The sequence below is a fragment of the Artemia franciscana genome, chromosome 20, assembly GCF_032884065.1.
Source record: "Artemia franciscana chromosome 20, ASM3288406v1, whole genome shotgun sequence".
Classification (NCBI taxonomy): Eukaryota; Metazoa; Arthropoda; class Branchiopoda; order Anostraca; family Artemiidae; genus Artemia; species Artemia franciscana.
In genome coordinates, this window is record NC_088882.1 from 5,440,315 (window position 1) to 5,463,169 (window position 22,855).

Here is a 22,855-nt window from a genome sequence, read left to right on the forward strand (position 1 = left end):
TATATATAATATATATATATATATAGCTGTTAATACAGACCGGGCTAATATAACAGCTAATATAGCTGTTAAAAAAAGCTGTTAATTTTGTATCCGGTGGATTCAGGGCTCTTTGTTGCACGTTGGTTTCCGAGAAATAAACACGTTGACCATTCTGTAAATGTACCGCTAAGTGAACAACAGCTGGACTACGTTCATGTATCGGAAATGAAAGAATTCGCCAAACAGCTTCATTACTGCTTATGTATCTTCCAGCCTGATATTGTACGATTTCGTCGAAATCTTTGATTTTGGGCTGCAAGCCAAAAACTGCCATGTCACTGCCTTTGTTGACGTATTTACATATGTATTTGATTGCCTTTACGGAGTTACAGTATTCAACGTTTATGTGTGCATTAAATGTTTTTGATAATAATGGGGAATATGGAACAACCCACTGGTTATCTACTTCGATGGTGGTACCGTTGGCATTGTAGGTTCTTCAGTCATTTTACAATTAGAAATTTATCTTTCAACGGTCCTTCTTACAATTAAAAATTTGTCTTTGAGCGATATTTTAAATACCTGTGTCCTGGTCTTCATTTATATTCCCTGTGTCCCGGTCGTCATTTGTGTCCCGGTCGTCATTTGTGTCCCGGTCGTCATTTGTGTCCCGGTATCCCAGTCTGTAATTTCTCTTTGAGTGTCCCGGTCGTTATTTATATTCCCTCTGTCCCGGTCGTCATTTGTGTCTCGGTCTGTAATTTCTCTTTGAGTGTTTTTCTTTTTAGTATTTTTTAGTTTTTTACATTTTTTCTTTTTTCAGTTTTCTTTTTCTTCTTTATTTTTCAGCTTCACTATGAAATACATATCGCCGAACCTTTGTTTTTTTAACTAAAATCTGGTAGGCATTGATGACCTTATCCAAGTCAAAATCCCAAACCCAATCATCATCGCTGTCATTTTCAGTTTTAATATGTTTTGACTCTCGCTGTCCAGGTGGATCTTCATCTAACTGCGCGGTTTTGCGTTCTTTAGCCTCAAGCCTGTTTCCTTGCTGTTCTTTTGATTCCTCGGCACGCTTTCTTTTCTGACTTTCTCTATCAGCAGCAAGTTTTTTGGCATAGACTCTTTGAACATCTTCATCGGCTTTTGCCATGGTAAGTTCATCAGTCATTGTAAACTTAAACATTAATAGATTTCTACGTGAACATATGTCTTAAATATCTTGAATGACGTCACCGTCAAAGCAAAAATGACGACAACTAATTTCATGACGTCAGCCGACACAGAAACATGACGTCACCTGATCCACAGATCCACAGACAGACAACTTATTTTTATATATATAGAAGATCTATATATATAAAAATAAGTTGTTTGTGGGTTATGTCTGTCTGTCGAGTGACGTCGTGTTTGTCCGCATATGACGTCTGAATTATTTCACACTTATACAAAAGAAGAAAAAAACTAAAAAAAGTAAAAACTACAAAAAAAACTAAAAAGAAAAAAAAAACTAAAAAAGCTAAAAAACTAAAAAAAGGTAAAAAACTAAAAACTAAAAAAAAACTGAAAAAACTAAAAAAAGGCAAAAACTAAAAAAAAAACTAAAACTAATAAAAAAAACTAAAAAAGCTAAAAAACCTATATATATAAAAATAAGTTGTCTGTCTGTCTGTGGATGGATCAGGTGACGTCACCTGAAAAAACTGGATCAGGTGACGTCAAAACTGAAAAAACTAAAAAAAGGCAAAAACTACAAAAAAAACTAAAAACTAATAAAAAAATAAAAAGCTAAAAAACTAAAAAAACTAAAAAAGGCAAAAACTACAAAAAAACTAAAAACTAATAAAAAACCTAAAAAACTAAAAAAAGGCAAAAACTACAAAAAAACTAAAAACTAATAAAAAAAATAAAAAAGCTAAAAAACTAAAAAAACTAAAAAAGGTAAAAAACTAAAAAAACTAAAAACTAAAAAAAAAGGAAAAAACTGAAAAATAAGCTAAAATAAAGGTAAAAACCAATAAAAAACTAAAAAAAAACTGAAAAAACTAAAAAAAGGCAAAAACTACAAAAAAAACTAAAACTAATAAAAAAAGTAAAAAAGCTAAAAAACTAAAAAAACTAAAAAAACTAAAAAAAGGTAAAAAAACTAAAAAAAAAAAAATAAAAAAAAACTAAAAAAAAGGAAAAAACTGAAAAATAAGCTAAAATAAAGGTAAAAACCAATAAAAAACTAAAAAGAAAAAAAGGAAAAAACTAAAAAAAATTTTCATCTAAAAAACTAAAAAAACTAAAAAACTAAAAAAAGGTAAAAAACTAAAAAAACTAAAACTAAAAAAAAACTAAAAAAAAAGGAAAAAACTGAAAAATAAGCTAAAATAAAGGTAAAAACCAATAAAAAACTAAAAAAAAAACTGAAAAAACTAAAAAAAGGCAAAAACTACAAAAAAAAACTAAAAACTAATAAAAAAAGTAAAAAAGCTAAAAAACTAAAAAAACTAAAAAAACTAAAAAAAGGTAAAAAAAACTAAAAAAAAAAAAAAAAAAAAAAAACTAAAAAAAAGGAAAAAACTGAAAAATAAGCTAAAATAAAGGTAAAAACCATAAAAAACTAAAAAGAAAAAAAGGAAAAAACTAAAAAAATTTTCATCTAAAAAACTAAAAAAAACTAAAAAAGGTAAAAACTAAAAGAACTAAAAAGAAAAAAATAAATGACGACACTCAAAGAGAAAGCGACCAGGACAAAAGGAATGTTCGATTAGCAATCAACAAAGCACCGGGACACAGGGAGTATAAATGACGACCAGGACATAAGTAAAAAAAAAAATTAACAAAACTAAAAAGAAGGTAAAAACTACAAAAAAACTAAAAAGAAAAAAAAACTAAAAACTAATAAAAAAACTAAAAAATCTAAAAATCTAAATAAACTAAAAAAGAAAAAAAAAAGGAAAAAAATAAAGGAGAAAAACAAAACTAAAAAACAAATGTATATACAGACCGGTACACCGGGATACAAATGACGACGGGACACAGGGAATATAAATGACGACCGGGACACAGGGACACAACTACAACGGGGACACCGGGGAAACAGGGGATATAAATGACGACCGGGACAAAAAAACTAAAAAGAAAAAAAACTAAAAACTAATAAAAAAACTAAAAAATCTAAAAATCTAAATAAGCAAAAAAAGAAAAAAAAAGGAAAAAAATAAAGGAGAAAAACAAAACTAAAAAACGAATGTATATACAGACCGGGACACCGGGATACAAATGACGACCGGGACACAGGGAATATAAATGACGACCGGGACACAGGGACACAACTACAACGGGGACACCGGGGGAAACAGGGGGATATAAATGACGACCGGGACACCGGGACAGGGAATGGTCGATTAGCAATCACCATCAACAAAGCTCAAGGGCAATCATTAGAATCATGAGGTATAGATCTGAATACAGATTGTTTTCCCATGGACCATTATATGTTGCATGTTCAAGAGTCGGTAAACCTGACAATCTATTTATATGCAAAGACAATGGGACAGCAAAGAATGTTGTATATTCGCAAGTTTTACGTAGTTAAAACCATATATATATATATATATATATATATATATATATATATATATATATATATATATATATATATATATATATATATATATATATATATCTATATTCACAGGTGGGACATAGGGACACAACTACAATGGCGCGTAGCTATTATGGCGCGTAACGACTTACGCGCGCGGGGGGGCTTGGGGGGGGGGCGCGAAGTGCCCCCACTAACTAGGTGTTGGGTACCCCCACAGCTAGTATATATATATATATATATATATATTATATATATATATATATATATATATATATATATATATATATATATATATTATATATATATATATATATATATTATATATATATATATATATATATATATATATATATATACAAGCTGTTGGGGTGGCGCTTCGTGCCACCCCAACACCTAGTTGGTGGGGCGCTTCGCGCCCCCCCCCCCCCAAGCCCCCCCGCGCGCGTAAGTCGTTACGCGCCATATTAGTTACGCGCCATTGTAGTTGTGTCCCTGTGTCCCACCTGTGAATATAGATAGATTTATATATGTGTTTCAAACTACGTGAAAATTGCGAATATACAACATTTTGGCTTTCCCACTACTGGGAGCTTTCCGTCTCCAATTGCCAGCAATTGATCTGAAAATGTTTGACCAGAGTCATCGTTTTGCAATCGGACACGCATATTTGTAGTTAATTTTTAATATTTTTACGTGTGCCCATAAATTAGAATTTTTCAGGCAAGCATTCATTTCGTCTGCAGGAGTTAAACTACGTAAAAATTGCGAATATACAACATTCTTGGCTTTCCCATTGTCTGTGCATATACAAAGCCGTATGTACTAATAATGACGTCATATGCAAACGCTCTTTTTACAAACAAACAAACATGCATACTTAACCGCTTCATTTGGTTCCAAAACTGTGTCGATTGACTTGTAAAGGACTGCCTGGTCTCGAATCTTGGTCAAAACAATATTGTTGATTTCGTGGACGTCTATATTTTTGGGTGCGAGAATCGCTCTTTCACTTAGCCATTTATTATTTTTATAATTTTTTAGAATATTCGGAAATACTTTTTCAATCAATTCATTTTTGGACGTGACTAAATTACAGAAATCAGCAGGTAGTTGTATACGTCCTGAAATTGAGTATCGTATCATAAATGTCTTTTTGTTCCGACGTTAACTTGGAAATGTTATTTTGTACATACGACAATAGATCACTCGTACTGTAACTTTGTTCACGATCCAATTCTACATATGTCGAAACAGCAGCGATACGGTTAGATGAAGGCATTCCCAAATCCTGAAGAGGTTTGTTTGCCATACGTACGCACAAATCTTCTATAATAACTAAAGTGTAGTTATAAATTTCTTATGTAAAATCAAAAGTCATATCTGACGTCTCTAACTGTTTTCGATGGAGTATATCTACGGACATTTTTGACTTATATTTTCCCCATAACTCTGTAGGAGCTGATGGAGAGCAAGTTGTTAAAATGATGCCAAACAATGCACGAATTTCACTTGGGGTTGACGTTTCACACGCGTCATTGATGCAGTTATCCCAGTGTTGGTCATTCTCCAATAAATTCAGAGCTTGGCATGCACTACGGTAAGTGTCATGTATAGTACCGTTTACAGTTCTCAAATACTCAAAGGATGTCGGACCGGGTACATTCACCAAAAACAGGCGTAGAAAGAAGCATTCATGTTGATTGGGGTGACCGGTATAGAGTCTTCCTATCGTGGTATCTTTGAAGATGGTAGGTTGGCCGTCGACTGACTAACCCTGTTTTCGACGTTCAAATACTTTATTTTTAGTATTCCACGTATAATACGAAAGCACTTCAGTATACAGCAGTTTTTTTGCAAAAGAATCATTTTTGCAAAGCGAAAAAAAAGCTGTTAATTTTGTATCCGGTGGATTCAGGGCTCTTTGTTGCACGTTGGTTTCCGAGAAATAAACACGTTGACCATTCTGTAAATGTACCGCTAAGTGAACAACAGCTGGACTACGTTCATGTATCGGAAATGAAAGAATTCGCCAAACAGCTTCATTACTGCTTATGTATCTTCCAGCCTGATATTGTACGATTTCGTCGAAATCTTTGATTTTGGGCTGCAAGCCAAAAACTGCCATGTTACTGCCTTTGTTGACGTATTTACATATGTATTTGATTGCCTTTACGGAGTTACAGTATTCAACGTTTATGTGTGCATTAAATGTTTTTGATAATAATGGGGAATATGGAACAACCCACTGGTTATCTACTTCGATGGTGGTACCGTTGGCATTGTAGGTTCTTCAGTCATTTTACAATTAGAAATTTATCTTTCAACGGTCTTCTTACAATTAAAAATTTGTCTTTGAGCGATATTTTTAAATACCTGTGTCCTGGTCTTCATTTATATTCCCTGTGTCCCGGTCGTCATTTGTGTCCCGGTCGTCATTTGTGTCCCGGTCGTCATTTGTGTCCCGGTATCCCAGTCTGTAATTTCTCTTTGAGTGTCCCGGTCGTTATTTATATTCCCTCTGTCCCGGTCGTCATTTGTGTCTCGGTCTGTAATTTCTCTTTGAGTGTTTTTCTTTTTAGTATTTTTTAGTTTTTTACATTTTTTCTTTTTTCAGTTTTCTTTTTCTTCTTTATTTTTCAGCTTCACTATGAAATACATATCGCCGAACCTTTGTTTTTTTAACTAAAATCTGGTAGGCATTGATGACCTTATCCAAGTCAAAATCCCAAACCCAATCATCATCGCTGTCATTTTCAGTTTTAATATGTTTTGACTCTCGCTGTCCAGGTGGATCTTCATCTAACTGCGCGGTTTTGCGTTCTTTAGCCTCAAGCCTGTTTCCTTGCTGTTCTTTTGATTCCTCGGCACGCTTTCTTTTCTGACTTTCTCTATCAGCAGCAAGTTTTTTGGCATAGACTCTTTGAACATCTTCATCGGCTTTTGCCATGGTAAGTTCATCAGTCATTGTAAACTTAAACATTAATAGATTTCTACGTGAACATATGTCTTAAATATCTGGAATGACGTCACCGTCAAAGCAAAACTGACGACAACTAATTTCATGACGTCAGCCGACACAGAAACATGACGTCACCTGATCCACAGATCCACAGACAGACAACTTATTTTTATATATATAGAAGATCTATATATATAAAAATAAGTTGTTTGTGGGTTATGTCTGTCTGTCGAGTGACGTCGTGTTTGTCCGCATATGACGTCTGAATTATTTCACACTTATACAAAAGAAGAAAAAAACTAAAAAAAGTAAAAACTACAAAAAAAACTAAAAAGAAAAAAAAAACTAAAAAAGCTAAAAAACTAAAAAAAGGTAAAAAACTAAAAACTAAAAAAAAACTGAAAAAACTAAAAAAAGGCAAAAACTAAAAAAAAACTAAAAACTAATAAAAAAAAACTAAAAAAGCTAAAAAACTAAATAAAGGTAAAAAACTAAAAAAAAAACTAAGAACTAAAAAAGAAAAAAACTAAAAAAAGGAAAAAACTGAAAAATAAAAGATAAAAAGAAAACTAAAAAATATAAATAAAAATAAAAAAAACTAAAAAAGATAAAAACTACAAAAAAAACTAAAAAGAAAAAACGAAAAAAACTAAAAAAGCTAAAAAAAAGGTAAAAACCAATAAAAAAAACTAAAAAGAAAAAAAGAAAAAAAAAACTAAAAAAATTTTTCATCATATAATATGACGTCTGAATTATTTCATCATATACCAATTCAATTGTATTCAAGCCGATGTAGCTGAGTTGATAAGGCGTTATGTTCCAGGTTCTAGGTTCAAGAGGTTCCAGGTTCGAACCTTGGCTTTAGTATTAATATAAAAGAAGAAAAATCTAAAGAAGGTAAAAACTACAAAAAAAACTAAAAAGAAAAAAAAAGAAAAAATTTAAAAAAGCTTAAAAACTAAAAAAAAACTAAAAAAAGGTAAAAAACTAAAAAAAAAACTAAAAAAAGGAAAAAACCATAAAATAAACTAAAAACTGATAAAAAAAACTGAAAAATAAAGGAGAAAAAGAAAATTAAAAAAATAAAAATAAAAATAAAAAAACTAAAAAGATAAAAACTTCAAAAAAAACTAAAAAGAAAAAAACTAAAAAACCTAAAAAAGGTAAAAACCAATAAAAAAAACTAAAATGAAAAAAAGGGAAAAAATAAAACATTTATTTCATCATATACCAATTCAAAAACCAATGTATATACAGACCGGGACATCGGGGCACAAATGACGACCGAGACACCGGGATGACGACCGGGACACAGGGAATATAAATGACGACCGGGACGCAGGGACACAACTACAACGGTGACGCCGGGGGCACAGGGGGGATATATAAATGACGACAGGGACACAGGCAATGTTCGATTAGCAATCACCATCAACAAAGCTCAAGGGCAATCATTAGAATCATGAGGTATAGATCTGAATATGGATTGTTTTTCCCATGGACAATTATATGTTGCATGTTCAAGAGTCGGTAAACCTGACAATCTATTTATATGCACAGACAATGGGGCAGCGAAGAATGTTGTATATTCACAAGTTTTACGTCGTTAAAAACATATCTATATCTATATGTATAAAAATAAGTTGTCTGTCTGTGTGTCTGTCTGTCAGGTGACGTCATGTTTCTGTGTTGACTGACGTCATGAAGTTAGTTGTCGTCATTTTTGCTATGACGGTGACGTCATTAATGGTATTTAAGACATGCGTTCACGGAAAAATGTTTAATTGTAAAATGACTGAAGAACCTACAATGGCAACAGCCGAGGAAGCTGCTCAAAGAGTCCATGCCAAAAAACTTGCTGCTGATAGAGAAAGTAAGAAAAAAAAGCGTGCCGAGGAATCACAAGAACAGCAAGAAAACAGGCTTGTGGCTAAAGAACGCAAAACCGCGCAGTTAGATGAAAATCCACCTGGAAAGCGAGAGTCAAAACATATCAAAACTGAAAACGATAGCGATGATGATTGGGTTTGGGATTTTGACTAAGGTCATCAATACCTACCAGATTTAAGTTAAAAAACAAAGGTTCGGCGATATGTACTTCATAGTGACGCTGAAAAATAAAGAAGAAAAAAAACTGAAAAAATGTAAAAAACTAAAAAAAACAAAAAAGAAAAAACACTCAAAGATAAATTACAGACCGGGACACAAATGACGACCGACACAGAGGGAATATAAATGACGACCAGGAACCTCAAAGAAAAATTACAGACTGGGACACCCGGACACAAATCACGACCGGGAATATAAATGACGACCGGGACGCAGGGACACAACTACAACGGGGACGCCGGGGGCACAGGCGGGGTATATAATTGACGACTGAGACACAGGGATTGTTTGAATAGAAATTACAGACCGGGACACCGGGACACAGACAAATTACAGACAATGACGACCGGGACACTGGGACACAGGGAATATAAATGACGACCGGGACACTCAAAGAGAAAATACAAACTGGGACACCAGGACACAAATGACGACCGGGACACAGGGAATATAAATGCTATTTATATGCACAGACAATGGGACAGCGAAGAATGTTGTATATTCGCATGTTTTACGTAGTTAAAAATATATATTTATATCCATCTCTATTCACAGGTGGGACACAGGGACACAGCTACAATGACGTTTAACTAATATGGCGCGTAACGACTTTCGCGCTCGGGGGGCTTGGGGGGGCGCGAAGCGCCACCCCAACATCTAGTATATATATAAAAATAAGTTGTTTGTGGGTTATGTCTGTCTGTCTGTCTGTCCGCATATGACGTCTGAATTATAAAATTCATCATATACCAATTGAAAAACAAAAGTATTCAAGCCGATGTAGCTGAGTTGGTAACGCGGTATGTTCCAGGTTCTAGGTTCGAGAGGTTCCAGGTTCGAATCTGAATACAAAAGAAGGAAAAAAACTAAAAAAGGTAAAAACTACAAAAAAAAACTAAAAAGAAAATAAACTAAAAAATCATAAAAAAGCTAAAAAACTTTTTTTATATAAATTATTTTATATAATTTGATTTTTATATAATTTTATATAAATGACGACGGGGACATAGGGAATGTTCGGTTAGCAATCACCATCAACAAAGCTCAAGGGCAATCATTAGAATCTTGAGGTATAAATCTGAATACGGATTGTTTTGCCCATTGAGAATTATATGTTGCATGTTCAAGAGTCGGTAAACCTGACAATCTATTTATATGAGTGGGTTTTATTTTAATTTTATATAAACAATTTTGTTCATTAATTGACCTCAAAAGCGATGCATTTACCCATGGTTTTCTTGGTGTATGCCTATGTCCTTTCAGATTTCTATATGGGCAAAATTTATCAAGCTTTTCAGTCAGTTTATTATAAAAGTTATCTAAGGATTGTTTTGGATCCATTTCATCAATTACTGAATTCCACCCTACGTCATCGAGTTCTTTTTTTAATTTTAACCAATTTTTTTCCTGAAAGTCTCTTCGATTTGTTGACTTCTTTTCGCTATACGGGAGATATAGCGAAAAATCTGCCATCAGTACGCAGGTTGTTCTAATCCCTCATTGAAATCATTTTCATCTGTGGAACATTTGTCACCTGCTTCCGATTCGCGATTGATTCGATTCGATTCTGGTCGATTCCGGTCATTTTCTAGATCCACGTGTAATTGTGTAATCATATTCTTATTAGATTCAAATGGTTGTACTAATCCATTATCGAAATCATCTTCATCTGTGGAACGTTCGTCACCTGCTTCCGATTCTCGATTGATTCGATTCTGGTCGATTCCGGTCATTTTTTAGATCCACGTGTAATTCTGTAATCATATTCTTATTAGATTCAAATGGTTGTTCTAATCCCTCATCGAAATCATTTTCATCTGTGGAACGTTCATCACCTGCTTCCGATTCTCGATTGATTCGGAACTTTATAATACAAATCACATTTTCATCTGTGGAATATGTGTCACCTGCTTCCAATTCGCGATTGATTCGATTTGATTCTGTTCGATTCCGGTCATTTTCTAGATCCACGTGTAATTCTGTAATCATATTCTTATTAGATTCAAATGGTTGCTCTAATCCCTCATCGTAATCATTTTCATCTGTGGAACGTTCGTCGCCTGCTTTCGATTCCGGTCATTTTCTAGATCGACGTGTAATTCTGTAATCATATTCTTATTAGATTCAAATGGTTGTACTAATCCCTCATCGAAATCATTTTCATCTGTGGAACGTTCCTCACCCGCTTCTCGATTGATTCGATTCGAATCTGGTCGATTCCGGTCATTTTCTAGATCCACGTAGAACTTTTTAATACAATTCCTTTGTACCGGCTCAAGTAATTCTACCTTAATGTTTAGTGTTCCGACTTCTACTATATACTTTCCCTCAATTGGGTCATAGGGTAATCTGGTAACACCTTTTAATGGGAGGCGATGAGATTCTTCCATACTGAATTTCTGATCGCTTAAGCGAAATTCAGAATGGCCAATTTCATCATTTTTCCATTTGTATGCTCTTGTCCGCTTCAGCCTGAAATCAAACTTAGTAGTTTCGCTTACTTCAAAAATTTTTGGAAATTCCCAAAACAACACACCATCAACAAGGCTAGTTTCCTCTGTCGAATAACAGTACCTTGGTTGACTATAGACACTATCTTTTCCTATGTTGAGTAACGGATCCTTATATATTTTTATGTAAGCCCTTTCTTTTCCCATTATAACATTTTTTATTATTGCGCTATGTATGGTTATTTTTATGAACATTTTTTAACAAAAAATGAAAATATAAGCGAAGTAACTTATCAAACGCCTCTGTTGTCACTTAAATCTTTATTAGTTTCTCAAAATGTGTTTGAAGACTTAAGAGAAAACTTACTTCCATACTAAAGTCATCCAAACATAAGTAAAATTATGCTCTTATAAATTTTTGAAATACTCTTGAGCAATATGGTCAATTTAGATTTTCCTTTGATTATAGTTAACCTTTAAAACTAGAGTTTAAGTAAAACGCCTGGTCATCATCATGTAGCTGAGTTGCATATATATGGTTCTCTAACTATGTTTTAGTATAATTATCATGATATTCTACAGTTTTAATCCATGCGGTGGTAAATCGGTAATATGATCTGAATTAAGAAATTCTAGTGTAAATTTAATTCCTCCTCACTGTTTATCCTTCTCAGAATCATACATTTCATAGGATTTGTATTGGCCTGGGATTCATCGTGATTCTCGCTGCTCGACTAACCGTAGATCTAGCTGTGTGTCATTTTTGTCAGGTGATTGATTTTCTTCGAACGTAAATTTCGACAGGACCTTTGCCTGTCATCATCAGGTGCAAATTAAAATTTTTTGCTTGAAAATAAGATCACTAAATAAATAAAACTAAAATCACTAAAAAATGCTAATAATGAGCCGAACTTAGAATTATTGTGACCTGACCCTAATTTTGATAAATACTTTGATGGCTGATATCCTTGTGGATGTTGAAAAGATTAGACCTAAAGGAGGGGGTGGGTTTTTTTTGGGAATCTTCAGTCTATGGGTAATAGGGTAATAAAAAAAATCTTCCTCCTTAAGTTTTGTCTTTTTAAGGCAGGAATCAATGGAATCAGCATGTTCTTTTAATGGGGGATGTAGAGGTCTCAAGGTACGACCTATATACGTATCGTCTCAGCTGCAAGGAATCTTATATACCCCTGGTGGATCTGAAGTAAGATTATCCTTGCCTTTTTTCAAGAAGGAGGAGATAGTCCTTCTCGAAGGAAAAAAACACCATACCTCAAGACACCACAAAACACCACAAGACAAAGTTTAAGGAGGAAAATAGTTTTTCTGCGTTGGCCCATTATAGTTTTAAAACCCTTCTCACTCCATTAAATTTGACCAGATCCAACTTATTGCGTGTAGATTACTGGTTAAGAATGATGGATGGTAGGTTTCTTTAGTATGTATTTTGGAAATATTTTACTTGTTTTGTTCATCAGTAAATTAGAAAAATGTCTTACTTTCTACTTAAGTTTTTTGTTCCGGGTTTATGCTGTTTCAGTTTTCGGTTTCCGTTTTCATGCTTCAATGATCAATATAAAAGTTATAATTATAACATAGTAACAACAATTCATTGATACATATGTCAAAAAGGGCCATGGCAAAATCAACAACAAAAAAATCAAACCCACAAGCAACGATACTTAATGTTCAATACGTGCAAGGAAAACAGGTATATGGCTCAGTCCTAGTCTTAGGACTAACACAGCTTCAGAATTTATAAAAAAATTATTTCTCTGAATCTAAAGGGTTTTTTTTACTCTAAAGTTCGTATTCGGCGCGTCTTGAATTCGGCGAGATTTTAGAAAAAGACCTATCACAAGATAGGTCTTTTCTAAAATAAGATTTTTATCTTCCCTTTTGTTATGATGCCATCTTATCCGAGCGGTTAGCATGCTAGACTTGAAATTGTTTGTACTCGAGGACAGGGGTTCGAGTCTTGGTGTCACTGGTTTGAAACAGGGGTCAGAGCTCAAATGTAAGCTTAACTAGAGTCGACCCATTTCTAAATTGACATCTGGGTATCAGGGGAAGGTGAGCAGGAAGGGTTTGTTAAAGCACAGTATGGCTGGCCCCCTACCCCTTATTGCACTTCCTGGTTGAGGGCCAGAAAACGGAGATCAGCACTGTTGGTAGGGACTGTAAGGTCCAATACTGTATTCCTTCCCTTATCAAATCTAAATTGGGGCAAAAGTAAGGATTGTTTTTCTGCCTAAAATGGTTCGTGTGTTTGCCTTCTTCCTCTCGCTGTAACTTAGCCTTACCTCCAAAAGTGATGCATATTGCCTACCTAAAGATCTTTAGTGGATCATGTTAAAGTAAAAATAAAATTGAAAGAAACAAGAGATTCCAGAAATTCTGGTTGCAGTGTCAGATGCAATCTGAACTAATAATCTGAAATAATAATCTAAATCTGAAATAGTAAATAATTCAGAAAAAATTGTATTCTCCTAATTTTACAGGTCTATATTATCTCCTGATCATCCGTATATATATATATAATATATATATATATATATATATATATATATAATATATATATATATATATATATATATATATATATATATATATATATATATATATATATGCACGAAAGTCATTTAATAGTCCACCATCCATAAAAAATTTTTATGTAGCATGGAAAATAAATAAAATAGAAAGCTAAAATCAGCAAGCATAGAAGTATCGAAAATCATTCAAACAAAATTTAGTGGAAAATGTCTTTTCACTGGGTTTGATTTATCTGTTCAATATACACTAATTCTCGAATATTGTTTGCATGGGCAAACTTTTTGCGACGACGCTACTCTTATGATCCTTTAGCAGATAGAAAATAAATTTAGCCTACTTATAATAGCAGGTTTTTATGTTGTCGATATTTCTTTCTGATATGAAATGCTTCCTAGAATGCGAAAAACGAGTGTTAGCTTATAGTAACTGAAAATTTTAATGACAACAGTAACAACATATAGCAACAACAGGAAGAAAAAAAATGTCAAGTGAGTAAGAATCTCACGTTGACGCTTATTCAGAAATGGTAACTATTATTTTGGTTAGTCTTATTGGTAAAAGTTTATTGCGATATCAAATTTATGGGATTTTTGAAAAATAACCTGAAATCCCTCGAAAAGGGTGTTGGACTCAAATGAAAACTACCATTTGAATCACCTTATTTTTGAACTTACCATTTGAATCACCTTATTTATGGGATATTCGAAAAATAACCTGAAATCCCTCGAAAAGGGTGTTGGACTCAAATGAAAACTACCATTTGAATCACCTTATTTTTGAACTTACCATTTGAATCACCTTATTTATGGGATATTCGAAAAATAACCTGAAATCCCTCGAAAAGTGTGTTGGATCCAAATGAAAACTATCATTTGAATCACCTTAGCTAACATTCTATACAGTAGTTCTACAGTCGTTTCTTGAGCAACAAAGAATATCAGCGCTTTGAAAAAAAAACTGTTTAGTGAGGAAGAATCGCCATTTTAAGCTGATTCCGAAATACTACCCATTATTTCGATGTATACTAATTGTAAAAGTTCATTGCGAAAACAAATTTGTAGAAATTCCGAAAATAGTCTGAATTCCCTTGAAATGGTGTCGAATCAAAACGAAACTACCGTTGGAATGACAATAGCTTAAAATCCCTGATGGAAGAATTATAGTCCCCCATCTTGAGGAACAAGGAGAATCGTTTTTGCATGGAATGCATTGATGTCTCCTTTTCTTCTTGTTTTTTTTTTGCCACTAGTGGGGCGCTGAAACATCATAGAGAAATCTTTAAGGGCTCATTCGAAAGATAGTTTCTATATCTACACGCTTTTTGTAAGTAAAAAGGATAATGTCAAAAGTAAAAACAAATTTCTCAAAAGAGATGATGTGACATACGCATCTGTTAAAATGCTACTTTTGTGGGTAAGATGTCATACTTGAGTGACTCCATTCGATGTGGTTTGTTCTTTTCTAATTAACGCAGCCTAAAGTTGCGTACGTTGGTTTTGTGTTTCCTATGAATTTTCTATGACAGTTCTGTTATTTTTTTGTTTTTTAAGCCAGGAATTGGTTGGCTAGAAGAGTAACTTACGCCATGTTATGTAACAAGTTCCCAGCTTCATTCCAGTATTTGAATGGTGAATTAGGTCCCATCTTACCTTATATCTTACGGAATAAAACGATTTGAGATAATTCACGCTCTCACATGCCCTCACTAAGAAAATTTAGACTTAATCCAAATGGCTTAATTGTTGTGTTTTTTCACTTTTGTGTAATTTATTTTTTACTAGCTGTTGGGGTGGTGCTTCGCGCCCCCCCCCCGAAGCCCCCCCCCCCCGTCGCGTAAGTCGTTACGTGCCATTGTAGTTGTGTCCCTGTGTCCCACCTGTGAATATAGATAGATATACATATATATTTTTAACTACGTAAAACTTGCGAATATACAACATTCTTGGCTGTCCCATTGTCTGTGCATATAAATAAATTGTCAGGTTTACCGACTCTTGAACATGCAACATATAATTGTCCATGGGAAAAACAATCTGTATTCAGATCTATACCTAATTATATAATGTATTATAATGATTGCCCTTGAGCTTTGTTGATGGTGATTGCTAATCGAACATTCCGTGTGTCCCCGTCGTCATTTATATATCCCCCTGTGCCCCCCGGTGTCCCCGTTGTTATTGTTTCCCTGTGTCCTGGTATCCCAGTCTGTAATTTCTCTTTGAGTGCCGTGGTCGTCATTTATATTCCCTGTGTCCCGGTCGTCATTTTTGTCCCGGTCGTCATTTGTGTTCCCGTGTCCCGGTCTGTAATTTCTCTTTGAGTGTCCTGGTCGTCATTTATATTCCTTGTGTCCCGGTCGTCATTTGTGTCCCGGTGCTTGTGTCCCGGTCGCTTTCTCTTTGAGTGTCCCGGTCGTCATTTATATTCCCTACTAGCTGTTGGGATGGCGCTTCGCGCCACCCCAACACCTAGTTGGCGGGGGTGCTTCGCGCCCCCCCAGCGCGCGTAAGTCATTACGTGCCATATTAGTTGTCCATGGGAAAAACAATCTGTATTCAGATCTATACCTCATTATTCTAATGATTGCCCTTGAGCTTTGTTGATGGTGATTGCTAATCGAACATTCCCTGTGTCCCCGTCGTCATTTATATATCCCCCTGTGCCCCCCGGCGTCCCCGTTGTAGTTGTTTCCCTGTGTCCCGGTGTCCTAGTCTGTAATTTCTCTTTGAGTGTCGCGGTCGTCATTTATATTCCCTGTGTCCCGGTGTCCCGGTCGTCATTTGTGTCCCGGTGTCCCGGTCTGTAATTTCTCTTTGAGTGTCCTGGTCGTCATTTATATTCCCTGTCTCCCGCTCTTCATTTGTGTCCCGGTGCTTTGTTGATTGTGATTGCTAATCGAACATTTCTTGTGTCCCGGTCGCTTTCTCTTTGAGTGTCCCGGTCGTCATTTATATTCCCTATGTCCCGGTGTCCCGGTCGTCATTTGTGTCCCGATGTCCCGGTCTTTAATTTCGTCAGTCGACAAACATGACGTCAGTCGACACACAAACATGACGTCACTCAACACACACACAGACAACTTATTTTTATATGTATAGATGTTCCGGTGTCCCAGTCGTCATTTGTGTCCCGATGTCCCGGTCTGTAATTTCGTCAGTCGACAAACATGACGTCAGTCGACACACAAACATGACGTCACTTGACAGACACACAGACAACTTATTTTTATATATATAGATTTATTTTTTACGCATTTCCAAGGCTTAATTTGTGATCCTTGACATCATCTAGATTAATTTTTTTTTTCTCGTGAGTTCAACAGCGTCAGCCTTGACGCTGTAAACAGATGTCCCGGTCTGTAATTTCGTCAGTCGACACACAAACATGACGTCACTCGACAGACACACAGACAACTTATTTATATATATATATATAGATTTATTTTTTACGCATTTCCAAGGCTTAATTTGTGATCCTTGACATCATCTAGATTAACAATTTTTTTTTTCTCGTGAGTACAACAGCGTCAGCCTTGACGCTGTAAACAGTAAAAAAAAAGGAAAGAAAAGAAAGATGACACCTTGTCTGCCTTGTTGTTCAAGGTCTTGTTGTTCAACTGTCAGCCTTATTGTTCAAGGTGAGAAATCGGGTGGGGTAGTACCTTCCCTGTATGGGGTTTTTGTTAATGGCGATTCCGATTTTGCAGTTTTTAATTGGATATAACGTTATTTTTTTAGCGTTTTCTGGCGATCTTTCAAAATTCCCTTTTTGTCAATAAACTTTTACCATTAAAAGCTTTACCAAAATCATAGTTACTATTCTTGAATCAGCTTTAAATGGTAATGTTTCTCACTTGACAGTTTTTTTTTCGAAAAGTGTTTTAAAACTAAGGTTACTATGGGCTATGGTTCTTTACAATAGATCTAATTATCATCTTTACTATTTCAGATTCACCTTGACCTTGCACGCTACCACGAACTCAGTCGCTTTTCCTCACCCGGTGATGAATATGACAAAACTGCTGCTCTCTTTCATCTTCGTCGTGCTGCTGATTGTGGTGTATTAGAAGCTGTAATAGCATCTGCCCGTATATACCTCCAACTGCCGCATAATATTCTCGAAGATATTGACCTACCATTTTCTTTAGAACATGAAGATATTGGTTTGGATTACATGACTTATGCTGCAGAAGCCGGCGATCGAGCAGCGATGATTTTCTTGGCTAAAGTATATGACACTGGCTTGAATCTTGGAACCAGGTGATTTTTTTTTCTTCTTCACTTCGCTAAGCTTTTTTGGTGATTCTTCAGGGGGAAATTTTTTAGACCTTGACCTTTGAACCAGGTTGTATTGGTCGGGTTTATTTGTGGTTGATATTGGTGGGGAAACCGGCCTACCATATCAAGTGTCATCAAATGCAAACGCTCTGGTGGTTTGGCCACGTACTATGACGTGATATCGAATTAGTTCCTGAGATGTATCTTGAAAACTCGAATGTCTGAATGTCTCCGTAGAAACTTCTAGGGGGAATCTTGCATGCGATACTTCTACTGCTACTAAGAACTCACTGCAGCATCAAGCCACCTGAGGCCAACAGCCACGCACACTCCTCGTCCATTCAAATCTATTCAAAGCCTTCCTCTTTACACCCTTATCTGGCATGTAATAATGTTGTTTAAAATGAATTATAGCTCCCTTTTGCTTTTAAAATCATACCATTCAAGGTAGGTTGTTCATCATGATCAGAAGATTTTGCACCCAGATCGTTTTAGATGCTAGGATTGACCTCATTCTGACTTCCGCTCACAAGGCTGACACTTGTTTGGGGACTATTATGAAGCACATTGCTTTTTGGAATGATTTGACCTGCTTTTGAAGCTTGACGGATTGATATTGACAAAGTCCATAAAAATGCGGCCTTTTGTGGCCGTATGTCCTTTCACCACAATTAGGACGGCACGTGACCGTTTAAAATAATATCAAACCGTCAAGCTTCAAAAGCAAATTATTGCAAAAGCGTCAAATTATTCCAAAAAGCAATGTGCTTCATAATAGCTTTTTGGAATAATTTGACCTGCTTTTGAAGCTTAACGGTTTGATATTATTTTGAACGGTCACGTGCCGTCCTAATTGTGGTGAAAGGCCATACGGCCACGAAAGGCCACAAAATTCCACAAACAAGTGTCAACCTTTTAAACGAAAGTCAGGATGAGGTCAATGCTAGAAAGAGTCAACAGACTGCAGCCAAGTTAGAAAAAAAAAATTGTATATAATACGGAAGTTCTTTCACCTGTTGACACATATACCCATATTATTTTAAACAGTTACGTGTGACATAAAAGTCCACAAACAAGTGTCAATCTTGTAAGCGATTAAATAAAAAAAAAACAGGTTTTTTTAACTGAAAGTAAGGAGCGACATTAAAACTTAAAACGAACAGAAATTACTCCGTATATGAAATGAGTTGTCCCCTCCGCAGTCCCACGCTCGTTACGCTAAAGTTTTTAATTGTTTTAAAAAGTAGAATTGTGGCAAAGAGTCAAACTTTAGCGTAAAGAGCGAGGGACTGCGGAGGGGACAACCCATTTCATATACGGAGTAATTTCTGTTCGTTTTAAGTTTTAATGTCGCTCCTTACTTTCAGTTAAAAAAACTAGTTTTTTTTTTATTTAATTTCTGAACGTTTTTGAATTAATGCATGTTTGATTTTGGCTCTCCGCACATAAATTGTTGAAATGAAATTAGTATATTATTTTTTTTTGGCTAAATGGCTTCCTCTTAGTTTTGATCAGACGATTTTGAGAAATAAGGGGTGGGGAAGGAGGCCTAGCTGTCCTCCAATTTTTCGGTTACTTAAAAAGGCTACTAGAACTTTTAATTTTCAACGAACGTTTTTATTAGTAAAAAATATACGTAACTTAAGAATTAACTTACATAACAAACTTTTATATTCTTATATTTTTATTATGTGTACGAGGGGGTTTGTACCCTCGTTAATACCTCGCTCTTTACACTAAATCGTAAGTTTTGTCCCAATTCTTTAAGAATGACCCCTGAATCAAAAAGGCCGTAGAATAAATAGTTGAAATTACTAAAAATATTTTAACATAAAGAGCGAGGAATTTATCTCCTCCTAAATACCTCGCTCTTTATGCAAAAGTATTTTTAGAACCCCTCATATGCGTAATAATCTCTGTTCGTTTTAAATTTCAATGCTATTCCTTACTTTCATTTGAAAAAACTTTTCATGTTTATTTTTTCATTGTTTTTTTTATAGTAATGCTAGAAAATCCTGCGCCCTTTTCATTGGATTTTTCTTCCCCCATGACATATTCCTCAAAGGAAAGATCCTCCCACAAAGCCCTCTCCCATCAACCCCACCCCCCAAACCAAAAAATCCCAATGAAAACGTCTGTACACTTCCCAATAACCATTACTATATGTAAACACTGGTCAAAGTTTGTAACTTGCAGCCCCTCCCCCAGGAATTGTGGGGGAGTAAGTCATTCCCAAAGACATAGTTAGGCACTAGAACTTTTCATCTCCGTAAGAATGAGCCCTCTTGCGAAACTCTAAGACCACCTGGTTGATACGATGACCCCTGGGGAAAAGAAAAAAAAAACAACAAACAAACAAATAAACACGCACCCGTGATTTGTCTTCTGGCAAAAAATATGAAATTCCACATTTTTTTAGATATGAGCTTGAAATTTTTGCTATAGAGTTTTCTGATATGCCGAATGCGATAGTGTGATTTTCGTTAAGATTCTATGACTTTTAGGGGATGTTTCCCCCTTTTTTCCAAAATAGGGCAAATTTTCTCAGGCTCGTAACTTTTGATGACAAAGACTAAATTAATTGAAACTTATATATTTAGAATCAGCGTGAAAATTCGATTCTTTTGATGTATCTTTTAGCATCAAAATTCCGTTTTTAGAGGTCCGTTTACTATTGAGCCGGGTCGCCCCTTACTACAGTTCTTTACCACGAACTGTTTGAAAAGAAAATAATTCGGTATTTCGGGGCTTCTGACATTATTACTCCTTTGCGGAAGTTAGGCTCAAAATTGAAAAAGGATTATATTTTTTCTCTGGGCCCCTTCCACCTCTTAGTTCGTTTATTTTCCCGTTAGTTTTCACCTGTTTTCGCTTTATAGTTGTGTTATCTCTTAGCAGTTCTTTCGTTAGTTGAGTTATGGTTGTGGTATGTATGTTTTATCGCTCGTATAGTTGTGTTATTTTCAAATTATGCTCCATAATAGAGAGGCTCCGAACACCCAGCATTGTATATTAAGCTCTGAATTTGACGTTTTTTTCTAACGTGACCAGATTCGTCCTGCGCCCTTTTCATTGAATTTTTTCCCCCATGGTATATTTCTCCAAGGAAAGATCCTCCCACATAGCCCCCTCCCTCAACCCTACCCCCAAAACCAAAAAAATCCCCCTGAAAACGTATGTACACTTCCCAATAACCATTATTATATGTTGAAGTGGTTGAAGCTGGTTGAAGTTTGTTACTTGCAGCCCCTCCCCCAGGAACTGTGGGGGAGTAAGTCATCCCCAAATACATAGTTATTATGATTTTCGGCTATTCTGAACAAAATGGCTATCTCAAAATTTTGATCCGTTGACTTTGGGAAAAAATGAGCGTGGGAGGGGGCCTAGATGCCCTCCAATTTTTTTGGTCACTTAAAAAGGGCACTAGAACTTTTCATTTCCGTTACAATGAGCCCTCTTGCGACATTCTAGGACCACTTGGTCGATACGATGACCCCTGGGGAAAAAAAAAAAAAAAAAAAAAAAAACAAATAAACACGCGCCCGTGATTTTTCTTCTGGCAAAAAATGCAAAATTCCACATTTTTGTAGATAGGAGCTTGAAACTTCTACAGTAGGGTTCTCTGATACGCTGAATCTGATGGTGTCATTTTCGTTAAGATCCTACGACTTTTAGGGGGTGTTTCCCCCTATTTTCCTAAATAAGGCCAATTTTCTCAGGCTCGTAACTTTTAATGGGTAAGACTAAACTTGATGAAACTTATATATTTAAAATCAGCATTAAAATGCGATTCTTTTGATGTAGCTATTGATATCAAAATCCAATTTTTTAGAGTTTTGGTTACTATTGAGCCGGATCGCTCCTTACTACAGTTCGTTACCACGAACTGTTTGAAAGTCAGGATGAGGTCAATGCTAGAAAGAGTCAGACTGCAGCCAAGTTAGCAAAAAAAATTGTATATAATACGGAAGTTCTTTCACCTGTTGCCACATATACCCATATTATTTTAAACAGTCACGTGTGACATAAAAGTCCACAAACAAGTGTCAATCTTGTAAGCGAAAGTCAGGATGAGGTCAATGCTAGAAAGAGTACAGACTGCAGCCAAGTTAGCAAAAAAAAATTGTATATATAATACGGAAGTTCTTTCATCTGTTGCCACATATACCCATAGATTTCCCATATAGTCCAAACGATCTTAACCTTGTAATTTTAACCATTGGTGATGATCTGGGACCTGATTAAATTCTTTCAAATAAATATAGTATTTCATTTCTGCTGGATCTCATTGCCAAACTGAAATTATACAAGAGACAGTCTAGTGTACCAGAGACAATCTTTTGTAATTTCTGTGTGCTTATTCAGACTATTCATAGTGATTGCGATATTTTGGAGCTTATTAAGATGTGATTTTTGTTTTTTGCATTTTTTTTCCTTTTCTTTATATGCTAAGTTTAATTTAACTTTTTTTTTTTTTTCGCTGATAAGGCTCCTGGATGTGGAGTCAAAAATATTCGAATTTTTATTATTTAAAGATTGTTTTGTTTTGTTTTCTGTCACTGTTTTATTTAAATTATACCGTTTTTTTCTCTGAAATTTTTTAAATGAAAAGTAGTGCGTTCTAAGAAATTATTTCATTAAAGGAGTTAACTTTTAACGTGGTAATAATTAAGGGCTAAGAAATATTTGAAGTATTTTTATTCCTTGCTAGGGTTTTAATCGTTTTTGAAAGGTAGTGTTTTTTTTAGTGTGTTCTACATATCGACCGTTTTCGATTTATCAATTTGTACTGCATTGTTGTAAAATGCAGGTTTGGGACATGTTTAGAAAAATTGTCAGCAAATAGAACAAGATGAATACCAGCATCAGAATCAGTTATACATTATAAGGAAGGCAGGGGCCAGGGATAGAACCCTGTGGTACC

General features: G+C 35.0%; 2 protein-coding genes across 3 annotated transcripts in view; one reads left to right on the top strand and one right to left on the bottom strand.

The window, feature by feature from the left end:
- LOC136040359 (PIH1 domain-containing protein 1-like) overlaps positions 1-22,855 on the bottom strand; it is a 491,267-nt gene that overhangs the window by 124,193 nt on the left and 344,219 nt on the right. The window lies entirely within an intron of this gene.
- LOC136040355 (eukaryotic elongation factor 2 kinase-like) overlaps positions 1-22,855 on the top strand; it is a 53,255-nt gene that overhangs the window by 15,382 nt on the left and 15,018 nt on the right. The window contains exon 1 of one of the 2 annotated variants that reach the window (XM_065724601.1): positions 17,581-17,913. The exons of the other annotated variant lie outside the window; for it this stretch is intronic. Within the exon in view, the coding sequence (XP_065580673.1) occupies positions 17,828-17,913 (86 nt within the window). The 5' untranslated portion in view covers positions 17,581-17,827. Of the gene's footprint in view, positions 1-17,580; positions 17,914-22,855 lie in introns of those variants that run through there. 2 annotated transcript variants of the gene reach the window in all.